The 18649-nt window shown below is 41.8% G+C and overlaps 1 protein-coding gene across 1 annotated transcript in view; it reads left to right on the top strand.

Annotated features, from left to right (window-relative positions):
- LOC104517393 (maltase-glucoamylase, intestinal-like) overlaps nt 1–18361 on the top strand; it is a gene marked incomplete at both ends in the record, with an annotated part of 23140 nt that extends 4779 nt beyond the window's left edge. The window contains 19 exons of the mRNA XM_010162035.1: nt 150–275; nt 877–1008; nt 2591–2710; nt 3640–3753; nt 4495–4579; nt 5293–5410; nt 5928–6099; nt 6849–6965; nt 7360–7514; nt 7986–8070; nt 9453–9509; nt 10050–10174; nt 10741–10829; nt 12847–12896; nt 13635–13805; nt 14482–14628; nt 16223–16435; nt 17064–17218; nt 18193–18361. Coding sequence (XP_010160337.1) covers nt 150–275; nt 877–1008; nt 2591–2710; nt 3640–3753; nt 4495–4579; nt 5293–5410; nt 5928–6099; nt 6849–6965; nt 7360–7514; nt 7986–8070; nt 9453–9509; nt 10050–10174; nt 10741–10829; nt 12847–12896; nt 13635–13805; nt 14482–14628; nt 16223–16435; nt 17064–17218; nt 18193–18361 — 2400 coding nt within the window. The remainder of the gene's footprint in view (nt 1–149; nt 276–876; nt 1009–2590; nt 2711–3639; nt 3754–4494; nt 4580–5292; nt 5411–5927; nt 6100–6848; nt 6966–7359; nt 7515–7985; nt 8071–9452; nt 9510–10049; nt 10175–10740; nt 10830–12846; nt 12897–13634; nt 13806–14481; nt 14629–16222; nt 16436–17063; nt 17219–18192) is intronic.
- Nucleotides 18362–18649: the final 288 nt, after the last annotated feature.

Here is an 18649-nt window from a genome sequence, read left to right as displayed (position 1 = left end):
TCCGCTCCGCTCCGCTCCGCAATTCCATAAAATGCACTTGATCGTTCTCGAGTTGAGTCTCTGATTTGAGAGAGAATCAGAGGATTTAGGGAACCGTTCCCCGAGGGAGAAGGCAGCGGACGGCTCACTGGGTTTGGGTTTAATTCCAGCTCATCGGGCTGCCGGCGTTGCCCTCCTATTGGTCTCTGGGCTTTCAGCTCAGCCGCTACGACTACGGGTCTCTCGACGAGGTGAAGGCTGTTGTGGGGCGAAACAGGGCGATCGACCTCCCTTACGTGAGTCAGAATGCCGTTGGGTTTCATAGAATCATAGAATCATAGAATGGTTTGGGTTGGAAGGGACCTTAAAGATCATCTAGTTCCAACCCCCCTGCCATGGGCAGGGACATCTTCCACTAGACCAGGTTGCTCCAAGCCTCATCCAGCCTGGCCTTGAAGACATCCAGGGATGGGGCATCCACAACATCTCTGGGCAACCTGTCCCAGTGCCTCACCACCCTCTCTGCGAAGAACTTCTTCCTGATATCTAATCTAAACCTCCCTGATTTCAATTTATACCCATTACCCCTTGTCCTGTCACTACAGGCTCTTGTAAACAGTCCTCTCCCAGCACCCTTGTAGCCCCCTTCAGATACTGGAAAGCTGCAGTATCCTTTTCCCCTGGAGCCATTTTCGTTGGCTGAAGTTTCCACATAAAATGCCGAATGACCGTAACTTCAGTCGCTCTCTTTTTTCCCCAAACAAGTTTTCAAATTTCAAGTATAAGTTTTCAATTTTCCAGCTCAGTGTATTTATTTCCACGCTATGCCCATTCCTCTGGCTTCACCTCTGAACCCACGAGGTCAGACCTGGCACGTGACGTCCCTTTCTCTTCCAGGATGTTCAGTACACGGATATCGACTACATGGAAGCCAGGAAAGATTTTACTTACGACAAAGTGAACTTCCGAGACCTCCCCGGTTTCCAAAGTTACATGCACAGCTTTGGGCAAAAGTACATCCTCATACTGGTAAGCCGGCAGCTCCTCGTTTTTCCATCCTAAACGGTGCGATCGGGCATGGAGATGTTATAAATATCGATTTTCAGTATGTGCGCTGCTTCACGGGCCTTCTGCCTGGGGAGCTGCTGGGCTCTACACGAGCGGCGGCGAGCGCCAGTTTACGTATCTAAATAAATATCTAGAGAAAAAGCACATTTCACCTGTTACACCTCATATATCCTGTGTCATGCATCATGCAGCATCTTACACGTTACATTTTGTATCTTCTACGTAATTAATGATTAATTAATCCTTTTTCTCCTATATTGGTACATGGGACGTCATCCTGTGTAGCTGCTGGGCGCTATGTGGGTGGAGAGGACTGTTCTGTGCATATACATAAATAAGAGATAGGACAATACTTCATATAATATGTATGTGATATGTTAAATATTACAATTGAACATCATAGACTGTAGATTATACATCACAGACTATAGATTACACATCATATACTATAGATTACACATAAAATACTATAGATTAGACATCATAGACTATAGATTAGACATCATAGACTATAGATTATATATCATATTCTATAGATTACACATCATAGAATATAGATTAGACATCATAGACTATAGATTAGACATCACAGACTATAGATTACACATAAAATACTATAGATTACGCATAAAATACTATAGATTAGACATAACAGACTATAGATTAGACACCACAGACTATAGATTAGACATTATATTCTATAGATTACACATAATAGAGTATAGATTATACAGAACAGACTATAGATTATACAACATATTCTATAGATTACACATCATATACTATAGATTAGACATCATAGACTATGGATTATGCATAATAGACTATAGATTACATGTAATAGACTATAGATTATACATCATAGACTATAGATTAGACATCATATACTATAGATTGCACATCAGACAATAGATTATACATTATATACTATGAATTACACATCATAGGCTATATATAATGGATCATATATATCATATACATATAGCTGCTGGGCTCTACATGATTGGGGGAAAGAACTGTTTTGTATAGATACTAATAAATAATTAAATATGATATTTATTAGATCGAGGTATGTATAAACCATGTTATATATTACATGCCATACATGGCACATTATATACTATATATCATTAATTATCATCATTCTTATTCCTGCTATAATGATAATCTTGATGATGATGATGACGTCGTTACATGGGACGCCACCGTGTGCAGCTGCTGGGCTCTACACGACCAGCGCGGAGAACCGTCCTGTAGAGATAAAAATAAATAAATAATACCTACTAAACAAACACATGTATAAAACCATATGATACACGACACACGATACATCATGTATCACATACGATGCACCATATATCGCATGTCACATGTCATACTGTGTAGAATATATTATTCTCATCATTATTCCTGCTATAACGATAATATTGGTGATGAGGATGATGCCCCATGCGACTCCACCGTCTGCAGTTGCTGGGCTCCGCGCAACCAGCGCGGAGAACCGTTGTGCCCTGCGCGGTTTTCCACCTTCCTGCTTTCTTAGGACGCTGCCATCGGCACGGAGGCTCTCGCTGACGGTTCTCCCTACCCAGCCTACGAGAGGGGACAAAGCAAGAAAGTTTGGGTCAACGAGTCGGACGGAGTAACACCGTTAGTTGGCGAGGTAACACCACCCTTAGCACGCTGGAGCCCAAACCCCAGGTGGTTTGGACAGGGATAATCTTCCATTTTTCCATAATTCTCAACATTGCATAATTCCTGGGTTTTTTTTGAATATTTTTTTTTACATTTTGATTTTTCAGAAGGAAAAGTGGGAGATTTTGGAGGGTTGGAGACACGGGCAGCCAGTGCCTGTTTATTTCCAACAGTTTTCAGAGGGTGGTTCCCCCTTTGCTGCTCTGAAAATCGCTTTGAAATGGGTTTACAGACGCGGCTGCTGCTGGTGAAACTCGCAGGACTTGGGAGGAGTTTTGGCTTTAAAAGCGCCTTTGGAGTTTAGAACTCAGAAAGAACCACTTTCTGCCTCCTTCCAGAGAGTAAATTTAATAGCAATATATTGAATGTAGAGTAATGAGGATAATTAATATAAAATAAGAAGGTTAATTAATACTGACAAACCTTCCTGGGCTTAAATTTAATAGCAATATATTGAATGTAGAGTAATGAGGATAATTAATATAAAATAAGAAGGTTAATTAATACTGACAAACCTTCCTGGGCTTAAATTTAATAGCAATATATTGAATATAGAGTAATGAAGATAATTAATGTAAAATAAGAAGGTAGGTTAATACTGATAAACTTTCCAGAGCATAAATGTAATACTAATACAGTCAATATAAAGTATTGAGGATAATCTATATAAATTAATAAGTATAATTCATTAATAATGATAATTCACTGTTGCAATTTGTAGCTCAAAAACCTTCTCCCGCTTGTTCTATCAACGTGGTCTTGCAGAACGAATAATCCTGAGGTTTTATACCCAACTCTTGCTCCGAGAGAGCGATTCCCATAAATCTGAGGGAAATCCGACCCTTCCTGCGAGGTCATCAACGGTGTAACCTCGTTATCTCCCTGTTTTAATTGGAGGTGTGGCCAGGAAGAACCGTTTTCCCAGACTTCACCAGTGAGGACTGCACCAGCTGGTGGGTGGAGGAATGCAAAATATTCTATAACCAAGTGCCCTATGACGGGATCTGGATCGTGAGTAAAATCTGAAATTCTCACCTTTTGCAAGAAATAGGCCGATGGCACCTCAGTCGATCTGCACTGAGTCGAGGGGCGATTTATCGAGAATAACCCGAAAGCCAGGTGGGGTTTGGACGTTTTCTGTAGCATTCCATTTTCTGTGGAAAACCTCGTTTTTTCTGGCGTTGGAGAGATTTTGTTAGAAATTACGTGAAACGCACCTACCGAAAGACGCACGTACCTGTTGCCTTGGAGAAATGTGATTTAATTTACCCCAGAACTCGCTGTGACCAGGATCGTAACCACGACACTGACTTTTATTTTTAATAAATGGGACCTTTTGGGAGAAGTGATTTTCCCTCTGGAGCAAAGACAAACACTCCGTAGGATTTTATGTTTTAACTTGGTAAATTCATCTTTCCCAGGCCAGAACAAAATAACCTTTGTTTTTTATAACGCAGGATTTGGGAGGAATTATGGCACTTATTTTCCCCAGTTTGGGAAAAGCACCACCACTGCTGCTTAAATCACATTTTTGACTTTCAGAAAGGGTTTTTTTTTCATTTCCTTTGATTATTTTCTAACTCAACATCCTGGATGCTGGACGGGGAGTTCAGCGGCTTGGGAATATGATTCCTTCTGTGTTCCTGGTGCTCTCAAGACAGTTGCTGCAAGCGGGTTTGTAACAGTGTATTTGGCTGAAAGCCCAAGGAATGTTACGGCCACCATTTGAAATTCAAATTTGTGGTTTTTCAGGATATGAATGAAGTAGCCAACTTTGTTCCAGGCTCAACTAACGGCTGCGAGCAGAACGACTTAAACTATCCTCCCTTCACACCCCGTAAGTCCGTTGTCTTTAGCCGGGGGGCAAAAAAAAAACCCCAAATATGGTATTTTTGTGAATCATCTGATTTCACTGCTTTCCAAACCATCACTGGGTGTTGCTGTTGCCGTAATTGGGGATGAGAGCGGGGCTCATCTTGTTGGAACGCCGGTAGTTTTAGAGGTGTAGGCAGTGCTGAGGTGGAATTTAAACGCTTATCAAGTCAGAAATTCCATCACTGCCGGTGCGCAGTCAGGTCAAATTCAGAAATTCGGGGTGTAGTATTCAGGTGAGTCCCTCCCTGCGCGTGAAATCTACCTCGAAGCTGGATTTAAGCTGAGTAAATGGAAAAACGGAAGTAGCACTATGTTGCTGAATCCCGCCCCCTTAGAAAATCTGCGTTTGCGCGTTTTGGCAGCAGCCGGGGAACTATTTTGCCGTTTCTCTGGACTGATGTGAGATGTGGGAATTTTTGAAGGCATGTTCTGTGTTAAAGCAAAGATGAAGAAACCTGGAAACCCCTCACAACGCTGTACGACACAGGCGAGCTGGGGGGTACTGGGGTTAATGCCTACACCAAACCCAGCAACGGGCCAAAACTTCATGAATGTGCATGAGGAAAAGAATAGAAATACTGCTTTTTTCCCCTTGGTGGAGCTGATTAAATTTAATCTTTCCAAACCTACTTTCATTAAATGATTTACGTGCATTTCCGAACGTTTTCCCTGCAGATATCGTTGACAGACTCCTGTTTTCCAAGACGCTCTGTATGGACGCAGTGCAGAAGTGGGGGCGACAATATGACGTCCACAGCCTTTTTGGGTACTCCATGATCCTCTCAACCCAAAAGTGAGGAATCTTTCTTCATATCTTTGTGAAAAAGGGGCAGAGTAGAGCCTGTAGTTAGGACTGAAATCCTCTGTTTGGGATTTAATTCCCCAGGAAACCTGATCCGGGGATTATTGTGAATGGCAGCTCTTCTTGCAATGAGCTGAACCACATTATTTTTTTTAAAATTTGAATTCTGAATCAAAATTCAAAATTCCTAGTGTTGGGTTTCAGTGAGGCTGCTCTGAGCAGCGGAAGATGAAAGAAAACCTGAGTGTTATTGTTTGGAATTCAAATGTGGCAAAGGTTGGTGGGCAAAAACGGACAGAAAGGTTCGTTAAGGTGAATCTGTATGTTATTAATTGGGTTAATAGACAAACAGTTAAACTTAAGGCAGTCGGTGTCCTCGGCTTGTATATCGCTGTAAATGAACAAATTGAAATGGGTGGAATGTTTCCTTATTACAAATCAGCTCATCTTTACGGTGGCTTGTTCTTTTTTTTGTTTTCCCCCTAATTCCAACATTTTTTAATTTCAGAGCCATTGAAACTTTGTTCCCTGGAAAACGAAGCTTCCTTCTCTCAAGGTCTACTTTTGCGGGATCGGGAAAGTATGCCGGACACTGGCTGGGAGATAATGCAGCCACGTGGGATCACATAAAGTGGGCGATACCTGGAATGCTGGAATTTGGTCTCTTTGGAATCCCTTATGTATGAAATCAATTATTTATGGTACTTGTGCAAAACAAATGTGTGTCCGTGATATCTGCACGTCCCGGTATCTACAGACCTATTGGAATTAAATGAAAAAAATTAGATCAATACGTATATTATCATGATTAGATATAAAGATATAGAAAAATATTATAAATGACTATAGGGATAAATTGTAGAAATGAATATAAATTAAATACGATAAATTAACCATATAATACAATAAATTAATCCCCTAGAATAAATTTTAATCCCCCTAGAAATTAGTCCCGGTAGGAGTCCCGTTTAAATGTATTTTTCCTGAGAATAATTAATCTTACCTTTAGGCCATTTCCCTCTGTTGCTTATTGAGTCTGTAGGTGTATGGCTCTCAAATCCTTAATTTTATACCTTTCCAGTCCCCTGGTGCCTCTACTTTTGTCATTCATCAGTGGATGAGGCTGTAACATTGATCGCAGGACTGTGAGGTTACCGAAAAATCCTCATTTCCTTGGCTACTTCTGCCACAAAAAAGCCACCTTAGAGACATCAGAAATTCTGTGGCTGGACCAGAGGGAAATACAAAGGGAAAATCTGGGTAGGGATGAGAGTTTTGGAAGACTTTCTGTGGAAATGACCCCGTTATCCTCCTTCACAAGTAGGGGTGAACTGACAAAAAATTCTCTGCGCCTCAGCGTTGAAGGTTTTTGTTGGAGATCTGCGGCGCAGTGCGCCCTACGAGCGATGCACTCTGTTTGAATTTTAAGGTGGGAGCAGATATTTGCGGTTTCTTCGAAGACGTCACCGAAGAGCTTTGCAGACGGTGGATGCAAGTGGGAGCTTTTTACCCTTTTTCCAGGAATCACAATACCGAAAAATGCGTGGTCAGTGGTACATTCTGCTACGAAAAGTCTTTTGGCGGTACAGCTTTGCATTTCTATTCTAATAATTTAGTTAATCTGTGATTATTTCTGTCACTGATGATGGAATAGTCGACTGGTTCGAAACTGGTACAACCTTATGTTTTGGGAAATCCTTGCTCCGGGTAGTGTAGCTTTGCAGGGGTTAATTGTAGACCCTGGAGCACGCGTTTGGCATCGTTTCTTTTGCTGAAATCACCATCTGATACCAAATCTGGTCCCCATTGGCGGTGTCCTCAATGGGGATTGAGCGCTTGCTGCTCTCTGACCTACCCACCCGATTTTCAGCTGCAGCCATCCGTCGCATCCTGAGGGCTCTGTGCAACAATAATAATGGTGATGCATTAATTGTTTTCAGCCCCAGGATCCCGCCGCCTTTGGAGCCGACTCAGTGTTGGTGAAATCCTCCAAGCACTACCTGACCATCCGCTATACGCTGCTGCCCTACCTCTACACGCTCTTTTACAAAGCTCACACCCAAGGAGACACGGTCGCGCGGCCGCTTCTCCACGAGTAAGTTGACCCTCACAACACAAGAACAAAATAATCAGCTGAAACTCCTCTGGGGATTGGCTAAACCCACCCGACGTTGGTGAAGGATGCTGCCCACCACTAATGGGTTACAAAATCCCATTGGCAGCTGATGAAATTATTCTCTGTCAGGATCTATAATTCAAAATTTTGACTTTCTCACCTTTATTTCCTTGAAACTCTTGAACAGAACCATATTAAGGCCAGGTGCCCCCCAGACACACTTGTGCCTATGCATAATTAATACATGCAAAATTAATAACCTGTGCAATTTATTCCTTAACCTCAGATTGCCTCTGCCAAAAATCGGCTTGGGGCATCACCGTATGACATTTCCAAGGGTGATTCGAGACAACTGGGGTCTTGAAGCTTTAGGGTTGCTCATGATAATACTAATGAATATGCTGTTAATTAGTAACTGCAGTTAATGCTGTTGATTTCCTGTTTGTTTAGGTTTTATTCTGATGAAGCGACGTGGAGTGTGGATAAGCAGTTCCTGTGGGGCCCTGGGCTCCTCATCACCCCAGTGCTTGACCCGGTAGGTCTCACTGTCTCGATGAATTCCCGGGGGCACCTTGTCAGCAGCAACACCTTTTCTACAGGAGATTGCAGGAAAAAAAGGATTCCCCTCATTCCCTCAATTTGAGACTGCCTTTGGATTTTCTACTTATTCAGTTTTGGGAGAGATTGTTATTTAGCTGAAAAGTCAGAGTTACGCTAATCAGGGCATCTGTGTTTTCCCCTGAAATCATGCTCCGTCTCCATTTTTGGAACTGGAGAGAAGAAAAGAAAACAGGGTCTTCCATTTCCCCGAGGAACCTAATAAATTTGCTCCTGTCCTGTTTTAGGCAGAATTGCCTTGGGGAGAACTGGGAGGAATATTCCCCAAGAGGCCCTGGTTTATGAGCTTTGGTACAGCTCCTGTGGGTTACTGCAGACCTTGATTATACCCTTCCTTCACGCACGTTAAATACCGTTTTCTCAACTAATTTTCTCCTTAAATTGATTTCTCCCCCCAAATTAAATTTCCTCCTTAAATTCCATTTTCTCTTTCAATTTACATGTTTGGCATATTAATTAGATGTTTTCTTTGGACTCCTCATAAACCTAAGCTTTTTGTTTGTCTGCTGTTCCTCATCTGCTGCTCAATGAGAGAGCCCACCACATCCTCGTATCACCGTCTAAATGGAAAAATCTTGCCTTTTGCACCATTATTTTTATCATGTGCTATTGTTCATGTTTTCCTGTCCTTTAGGGAATCTGATTCTTCCATTGAAAAATTCGGCTTCCCCTCCTCTTTGCATCATCTCTACATTCTTTCAGTCAGCTTCTTAGTTTTCCCCTGTTTTCACTTTACCCGTGATCCGTCAAGACAAAAACTATGGATTGTTGTTTTTCCCGCTGCCAAATCTCATGGACAACATTCCCGAATCGCTCTACCTCATGCACTGTTTAAGAGAACAAAGCATTTGTTAAAGGTGGCCAAAACAAGCCAATGTAGAAAAAAGTAAAAGAAGGAGATCTAACGATGCTTGCGAATACCCTCAGAGTCGGCGTGTTTGCGGCGCTGGAATTTTGGGTTGCAAACGGTCGGTTTCTGTGTTACAGCTTTGCTGGAATTATACTGCATCATTACCTTCCTTTTTGGGCCTTGTCATAGAAAAGCATGAAGGAAAACAAAACAAAACAAAAATGAGGAGAAACATTGATAGTTTTCTTGTTGTCAACTTTATGATGAATTCTTTTTGATTCATGAAAGTTTTTGGAACTTTATGATGAATTTTGGCTCATTTTTCTCAGTTGAGGAGGGGGTGTGAATAGAGCAGCTGGGTGAGCACCCGGCAGCCACCCTAGGTCCATACACCATGCTGGATTAACGCCGGCGGGAATTGGAGGGTAATTTCTGTGTTCCCCATCCAGGGGGTGTCCGTGATCCAAGCGTACATCCCCGACGCCGTCTGGTACGATTACGACTCGGTAAGTCAGCAGGATGATGGGGTGGATGGAGGTGTCCAAATGGCCACGTGAGAAGGTCACATCGAGGCGGGGGGTTGGGATTTAGGAGCAGCCGGCTGAAGGAAACCTTAAGCCAAGGGCACGTGTATATACACGTGAGCAAACGTAATAGTACTGACGACGCGCGGAGGGGGTTGCCATTAGCTCTCGCCATCCTCATTTCTGGGATAAAATTTCCTACTGTGGTGGTTTTATTGGAGAAAAGGGACACGGTTGGCTTCAGACATCCTAGCGGGACTTGCTCGCTCTGGGTCGATTCTTAAATAAGTAATCTGATTAAAAAAGGCGAGATAACGAAGCGATGGGAGTTGCTGACTCGTAGTGTTAGGCCATTCCGGGCTGAGTGTCGCGGCCGTCGGCAGCAGTACGGACACTCGAATAGCCGAAACCTTTGACTGAAAAGGAAGAACTAAGGGAAAAGGAAGAAGTAAGACAAAACTCGGTCTAAGGCAGCGGCGAGCCACGTTAACCGCCTCCTCCCCGCTCCTCCCCGTTAATTAGGGTGCGAAAATCTGGCTGAGGAAACAGTGGGCGGATCTGTACCTTCCCGCAGACAAGATGGGGCTTCACTTGAGAGGAGGCTACGTCTTCCCTTTCCAGCGGGCGGCCACCACAACAGCGATGAGGTAAATCTCCAGAGCGAATGCTTTCCGCGTTCCACTGGTACGAAATGGGATTTCAAGAGTGGACCCTGGGTTGCAGAAAAAAAGTAGCATTATAATTGTAATATATGCAATTATTAGGACCGTAGTTATAATGATTTCCGTTTTCAGTAATTATAATTATTTTAATTATTAGTAGTATTATTAGTGTTATCGCGCAGAATAGCAGCAGTAGTATTTGAAACAGCGTCTTTCGCAGTAGCATTATTTAGTAATATTTAACATTTACACTTGAAAATTTCGGGCTAACTGTCAGTCACCATTCACTGCCACAGCCAATCATTGAACACGTTTCATGAGCAGCCAGCGCCGGTGTTTTTTTAACCTGATTTTGCATAGCGTTTTCTAATCTCACCATGGATTTTATTCTGATGGATGAAAATCATTGGAGATGGAAAACTGAGGTGGGCGGGGACTAATGCAAGACAATGCCCAATGCTCTTGAACACTCAGCGCTGTCCTCGTAATAGGAACACAAACAAGGTGGGGGGATTATACTTATGAAATTGTCCCTTGGGTCTCTTCCCCAGCCGCAGGAATCCCATGGGACTGATCGTTGCGCTGGATGACAATAACGAAGCGGCTGGGGAGTTATTTTGGGATGATGGAGAATCGACAGGTGAGCCTTTATTGGCTGTTGGAGGGAAGTAACTGTGACAACCGAAATGGGACTACGCACGGGTTGTAACCACCTAACCAATGCCGTGGGGGGAGGAGAAAATTTAATTAAAAAAAATTTAAACATTTAAAAAGAATTAAAATCTTAAAATAATGTAATTTAAAAGCATATTTAAACATGCAACGACTTTGCATATTTACTACTTTTCCACCATGAGGTGAAAAACCGCAATTCTTCTTAATTCTTTGGATTTTTCTGGGCTTGTTTGGATTTTGCAAGTCTTACGCATGTGAAGTTTTGGTGCGGCAGAGCGCCCGCTCTTACACCATGCTGCCCCGATCGACACAAGTTCTGATACGCGCCCGAACGTACCTCAGCGTCACATTACCCATGTTTCGCTCAAGGGTGAAACGCTCGTATGGCTCCTGAACCGTTTGGAATCAGTGAAATTTGAAATCCAAACCATCAGCAGGGATGTTAACTCAATTGGGGCGGTATGACACCCAAAATCTGTTCAGGTTCCCGTGGCGTATGCAGGAATTTGAGTGGACCAGGCTACTCGCGTTCTGTTTCCCACCTCATTCCTGGATAACAGCGGCTTGGAAACCTCTCTCTCCGATATAACGATCGGGCCAAAGCCCTGCGACCCCTCACGATGACATAAATATCAAACAAAGTTCTTTGTTAGAAAAGAAGTTGAGTATAATTCTAAGGTCACAACTTAATTCAACGAAGTAAAAAAATCGAATTTCGGGTTAAATGATTTTTTTCTTATTGCCTGAGAAAAGCAGAGGTGATTCCCTGGAAAAGGAAGACCCTTCCCAACAAAACCACTGTGAGCTTTGAATTCCAGTCTTGAGGTGAAGGTGTTTTTAAAAAACGGAGAGCCCTGCATGTTCTAAGGAGGTGTCAGCAGTTTTCATGTGATTTAAGCAACTTTGGAGGCGTAAATCCTTCGGGTGTTTTTTCAGCCTTTGTCCTTCGGTACACGTTTTCTAGAAAAGGGCAGAAAGTAGTTTAGACATTTATTTGGAAATTAGTTTTGAGAAGACACTTGACAAAGCCCTCGAGCTCGTACTGCAGGTGCGTGATTTTTTATGATGGCGGCTCCATTATTGCTGTTTTGTTACTCTATTTTGACAGGATGATATTAATTATTACTTTTATTTGACAGACTTAATTGCTTTATTGCCAACCAGCTGTAACAGTAAGAGCAAAGGGCTTTGTTTTATGACACATTTTTGTCAGTGTTACTGTGCTTCAGGCAGGCCTGGTCTTGAATTCACATCCGATTATTTCTGTAAGCTGCTGTAAATGGGAAACTCATGGTTTTTTTTTTTTTTAATGATAAAAATATTGAAGCTATTCTGAAATGTAGATTAGAATCTGGGAGAAGTTCCTTGACTTTAGAGACCAAGTCAAATTACCAAAATATATTAAAAGTATGTGCTAAATTGACACTTTCTGCCATTAATTTATACTGATTTATGTGGATCTTCTACACCTTCATCTAAGAAAAATAATCAGGAAAATAATACTGAATTACAATGGAAATCTAGGAAATGTTATCAGAAGTAATGAAAAGTAGTTTCCCAAGGGCTGGAACAATAGGAGAAAAAGAAATATTCATAAAGAATGGGGCCGAAACGTGCAGTTTGGGGCGTTACTGGCACCCCAGGGCACAGAACACTGTGATTCAGTACAGAAATTCAGAACTTGAGAAAGACTCCCGCAGTATATTCAGGATTTGAGGAAAAATTAGAGATGTTGACACCCTGGATCAATTTGACAAAAGATTTGATGCGACGGAATGTTAATTGTCAACGCTCGGTTTTCCCTCTTCAAAAACTGGTTAGGATTTCATGGGTCGTTGCAGTTTTCAGTGGGGTCACTTTTGAAGGTAACAAGAATAATAATAACAACAATCGTCATCAGCATTTTTTCTGGGCTTCCAGCTTTCCTTCTCTAATACTGTCTCATTCCGTATTGCAACGTAATGTCTTTCTCCCCATTTCAGGCACCATTAACAACAAAACCTACATTTACTATGACTTCAAAGTTTCCCACGTGAGTATATATTCTTCAAAGGTTCTAATTTTAATTTCCATAATTAATCAATAATACTTTCTGTGGATATTCCTGTTTTCTCTCCCTATTTTCCCAAAACATATTAAAAAATGAAGTATTTGACAAAGCCTAAGAGGTGCCATTTCAAGGGCTTGTCACTTGACCAAGGTGTATATCTGATATTTGTCCTTTATTTGCCTAATTATTTTTCATACCTGAAGATTCCCCATTTCCTGCTACTTTATAGAACAACAACAATGTTCATAGAGTTTATAACACTTGATCAAGCAGAAAAACCTCCGAAGCATCAGTGGCTCTGGGGATAAGAAGAGAGATGAATAGATTGTTTGTGAGTCTCAGAAGTTTGAAAAATTGACAAAAACCTTGGTATATGGGAAAAAAAGAATGTAGGTGAAAGTTGACAGTGGGAAAACCTCAGAACCCAGAGCGTGATCATAGTTTTTGTGGTAGTACAGAAGCTTTATATCGGTGGGTCTGACAGCCTTGGCACAGCGGGAGAGTTATTTATATATGAAATAGAATTATATTCTATAGAGTATATTTTTTATGGCTTTTCTGTGTCAAGAAAACCGAACGTGTTTTCTTCATATAATACAGGAACATATATAATTTAAATAACAAAGTTATATATATAAGTAAGAGGGAAAAAAAATATCGTTGCTAATGTAAATGAGGAGAAATTTCGGCAACTCCATGAAATATCTCATTACTCCTCAGAACGTTCTGCAAATGAATGTCACAAACAACAACTACGCCGATCCAAACAACCTGACGTTTGAAGAAATCAAGATATTGGGGTTGCTCCAGGAAATTGTATCCGTTACTGTGTTGCAGAACAACGTTGTGCAAAATTCTTCTCATAATATCACCTACAATCCTGTGGATAAGGTAAACAATAACGGGAAAACTGGAATGAAAAATCCCTGTTGCGCTGCCTGTATTTTATATTCTGAGGAGAGTATTCAGTACCATGGTAATGCCGCTGTATATGCGGTGTAGTTTACTAAAAAGTACATTATTTACCACAATAATAACAGCATTATTATTATTATTATCATAATCACCACCATCATTATCATCATCATCACCATCACCATCATCATCATTACCATCACTATTACCATTAACATAATGTCATTATTATGGCAAAAAATGTACTTTTTAGTAAAATTATGATGTTAGCCATAACGTTAATTATGTTAGAGAGAGCACGTGACACAAATCCTACCTGTGCATTAGTTTACGCCGGCGGATTCCGCTTGTGAGAGGAGGGACAGCTTTAGGATCTTAGTTGAGGGGAAAGAATATTTACATTTTTTTAACCATTTCACTTTGATTTTAGAAGGCGAAAGAGCCAGGCGTGCGTATCTTTGCCCCCGGCACGCTCCTGTGGGATGCGCGGGATTTTCGGCTCTTCTGCGCAGGCATTTCAGGCGTGTGAATCCATAAAAATTAAGGGTGTTTCCGGACAGGTGTTAAGTTTTGTTTCAGGCAGTTTCTTGTTTTTAAGGCTCTGAAGAAACACTGGTGGGAGGTGGAATTTCCTGACGTTTATTGTTTGCAGGTCGCGCTCATACGAGGACTCCAGCTCAAACTGGGACAGTCGTACGCATTAAGGTGGACTCTAGGAACCAGCGTCAACGAAAAATATGATTGTCATCCCAGTCCAGACGCATCCAAGGAAAAATGCGAAGAGCTGGGCTGTGTCTGGGCTGTAAGTGCAAACCTGTGAAAAACTGGGGAAAAACATGCTAAGAACAGTGACTTTATTTTTGTATTTTAATACGACCAAAGAAATGGTTTCATTCGTCCCTCTGTCTGAAGACTTAAAAAAAGAAGTGGTTGATTGAAATGAGCATAATTTTCAACACCTTCTAGCCTCCTGAAGTATGTGAAAAATAGGGGGAAAAGCTGGTATTTTTTGGAAGAGGGGGACAAACAGCATTAAGGTTATGAAATTAGAATAGACCTGAGATCAGCGTCGACGTACAACTCTCGGCCACTGCAGCTGGGAGCAACAAGGCTGCTTTTTTTTTTTTATTTTTGGGGTGCCTTTTTGCTTTATCTTAAGCTTACATGCGTTGAAAAAATAAATAATTTAAGTAAATAATGAAGAAAGATGTGAATTTGAATAAAAACGATTCCTCTGGAAGAGAGGAGAAGGAATCGTTGAACCTCAGGGAAATTTTTGTCCCTCCGTGAATCTGAGTGGCCGAGTCCCCGCCAGACACCCGAATCATGATTCCTGCTACTGAAACTTTTTACTGGATGTTTTATTTCTGCCTATCACACGGCTGTACATACGTGCCCTGATGGGAATCCTCTTTCCAGTCCTGCTCCCAAGGGCGTTAGTCCATCATTCCCAAAATCTTCATTTTGAACCTCGGGCGTGGCTTCTCATGGTGAAGCCCTGGTAGCCACAACTCGAAACGGTTGATAAACGTCCCTAATTCTGTCATGTGATTAGAGGGATCTTCGTGACTTCATAGAATCACAGAATGGTTTGGGTGGGAAGGGACCCCAAAGTTCCATTTAAGATATTTGGAAGTGGCTCCGCACGTGGAAGCACATTCTGGCCGTGTTATGAGCTGGGTAGATTTTAAAGTATTTCTAAAGTTCAGAAGAGGCTTTGGATTTGGTGACGAAAGATGAAAACATATTAATCAGGAATAAAGATGAGCTGAGCGGGCATGGGTTGATTTTTCGAGCAGACAGGAAAAACTGCAAGTATTCAGAGGTGGAAAGATAACGTTAGTCAGCATCAGCACATCGAACCAGAATAAATTATTCTGTGTTTCTATGCAACTGCACCAGAAATGGGAAGTTACTTTGACCTTTCCAGCAGGAGATATTCGATAGAACAAATTCCCAACGGGAATTCTAAAGGTAGTCCGTGTGAGCGAAGGTGAAAGCTGAGGGAGTGCTCTCATCTGACATCGCTAACGGATTTTGGGCACATCCTCTTGAAGGCACCCAAAATGGCCAGAGATCATAGAGTCTCCCAGGTCTTTTTCCATGGGGGTGAGTTGAAGGTCACGGGGAGAGAGGGTATTGAATCATCGTCACCCCATAAGGATACGGGCAGGATGGAACGCTCCTGAGCTCATTAATTATGTTTAAAATACTACAGAGACCAGGGGGTTCAGTTCTGCTTCCTTAGTGTTTAACAACGGCGTGAAGCTTTGGTCAAAATTCTACATTAATTAGTTATCTGCTAAAACCAACAGTTTGGGAATTCTTGTTAAATTAAAAACAATAAAAAAATCAGCAATCGCGTAATTCCCTCTTCATGTTTTCACCTGCAGGAAGATCCCTCTGATTTAGCGGTTCCGTACTGCTACTACGGTGCCCCTGACAACGCTTATTCTGTGGCGGACGTAAAATACGCGTCGTGGGGCGTGACGGCCAATCTCACCTTCGGCAAGAAGAACCTCAAAGCCTACGAGGACTCAATGTTGCCCATTGGTACCCTTCGCCTCGAGGTGAAATATCACACCAACCACATGCTGCAGTTTAAGGTGAGGCAGAATTTCTCTGAGTTTGGGTTGTTCCACTGGTCAAAATAGTGTTATTTCTGGGATTAGTCAGTTTTGTGTTAGTTGGAAAATGCTCTGGCATCTACGGCAAGTTCTCCTTTTAGCTAAAGAGCTTTTATTTCTCTTAGTCTTGAGTCAAGAGGCACCAACTTACATGATGCAGAAAACCTGAAGAAAAAGCTCTTAAAGCTGCTAAAAATTAAACCCAAAAGGTGAAATCCATTTACCATACATAAAAATACACTTAAATCAATACATTTAAATAATTAAATGACTCCTTCCTGGTCCAAAATAAGACCTTAAAGTTCTTTATTTCCTTGACCCAAAGACGGTGAAGGAATCTGAGAGAGAATTTGTGAAGGAAAGCGCTTATCTCAGGAAATTTACTGAAACATTTTGGGTAATTCACATTTCCTGTCATTATGGGTAAGAAAGAACTGAACGATTCCCTGTCCCCAGCTCGAGGCTTCCACGCCGTAGACTGATTTCCATCAGTCGATTGGAATACAAAAAAGTGCTTTCACTATTTTTACTAGAATTCTTGAAAGTTTAGCTTGCTGATTTACGCGTATTCCGTGCACACTGAAGAGAATTATTTTTCCCTGCGTAGATTTATGATTATGCAAATAAAAGATACGAGGTGCCGGTACCCCTGAATCTCCCCAAGTCCCCCGAGAGCACAGTGGAGGATCGACTTTATGACGTAGTGGTTCAGAACAAACCATTTGGCATCCAGGTTCGGCGCAGAAACACGGGGACAGTGATGTAAGCCGCGCTTGTTTAATTTTGGTTTTTCGTTTCATTTCACTAATTTAATATTTTTCATTTAATTTTTCATTTTAATCTGTTAATTAACATTTTCTTCTATTTTTATATTTAATATTTTTATTTTCATTTTTCATTTCACTATTTCTGACCCTCCCCTTTTCTTAGGTCTCTTCTTTCCCCTCTTCGTCTTTTCCTACCAAAACATTCGATTGCCCACTCCGTTCCGAACACCACGAGACAAGTTTTACTGTCCATCCCATAAAATAACCCCATCTCCCAGATACTGAACTCCACTCCAGCTTGACCTCTGTGTTCGGAATGTGACTATTAACCCCGAGAAAGGCTGGAGGAGCTGACCTGAACAAGTACAAGGCCTGACGCTGCCAAGAACTGGTTTTTCTGCCCTTCTGAAGAATCTGAGAGGCACAACAATTTTCTAGACTTCCTAATATTTCCCTTAGCACTGCTAAGGGAGTGTTTGTGTGCATCTGTTTGCACATTTTTTCAGCATTACTCTTTTGGTTTCAATTATTGTTTTTTTGTCATTCTTTAAAGTAATCAAAATTTAACTGCACGCTGAGCTCCTTTTTGCCAACCAGAGTAAATTATTCATTCCATGCTTCAGCCTCCCACCTCTACAGCAGCCATTGGAAGAACATGGTCAGGTTGTGGCTCAGTTTCAAACATTTCATTTCTAAAGCAGAAAACGTTAGAAAAAAGGTGATTTACACCTACTGTTTCAGCATAACGTGGAAAACCTCTCACCGAACCCATTAAACTCTAAAACCCACAAAACATTAAATCCTAAAAAAATCTAATGTGGTTTAAGTTTTCTTGAAAACCATAACAGTTTTATTCCAGTTTTTGTGAATGAGGTTTCTGGGGGAGAAAGAGTTGGTCGTGGAAGGGTGGCCGCCAGCTACACCCAGCACTGAGTTTCCCATGTTTTATTCCCTTTTCCTCCATTTCAGCTGGGATTCTCAGCTGCCAACCTTCACATTCAGCGACATGTTCATTCAGATTTCTACCCGGTTGGCATCCCAGTATTTGTACGGATTTGGTGAAACTGAGCACAGCATGTTTCGGCGCGATATGAACTGGCAGACCTGGGGAATGTTCACCAGGGACCAGCCTCCTGGGGTAAGTGGGGAAATAAAAATCATAGAATCATGGAATGGTTTGGGTTGTTGGGACCTTAAAGATCATCTAGTTCCAACCCCGGTGGTGACCTTAAAGATCATCTATCTCCACCCCCCCTGCCATGGGCAGGAGCACCTTTTGCTTTCTTTTCTGGAATTTCTGCTTTTTTTGCTTTGTATCAGCAAGTCTTTATTTCCTACAGATATTTGCTACGGCACATGAGGCAGGGCAAGCCCTGGTATCAATATGGACTATGGGATGGGGTGATCGAGAGCAGCCCTGAGGAGA

This window comes from Eurypyga helias, unplaced genomic scaffold (assembly GCF_000690775.1).
Source record: "Eurypyga helias isolate BGI_N326 unplaced genomic scaffold, ASM69077v1 scaffold15132, whole genome shotgun sequence".
In the NCBI taxonomy this organism is placed as follows: domain Eukaryota; kingdom Metazoa; phylum Chordata; class Aves; order Eurypygiformes; family Eurypygidae; genus Eurypyga; species Eurypyga helias.
The sequence above is the reverse complement of the archived record's forward strand: the minus strand, read 5'-3'. Positions and strand labels throughout refer to the sequence as shown.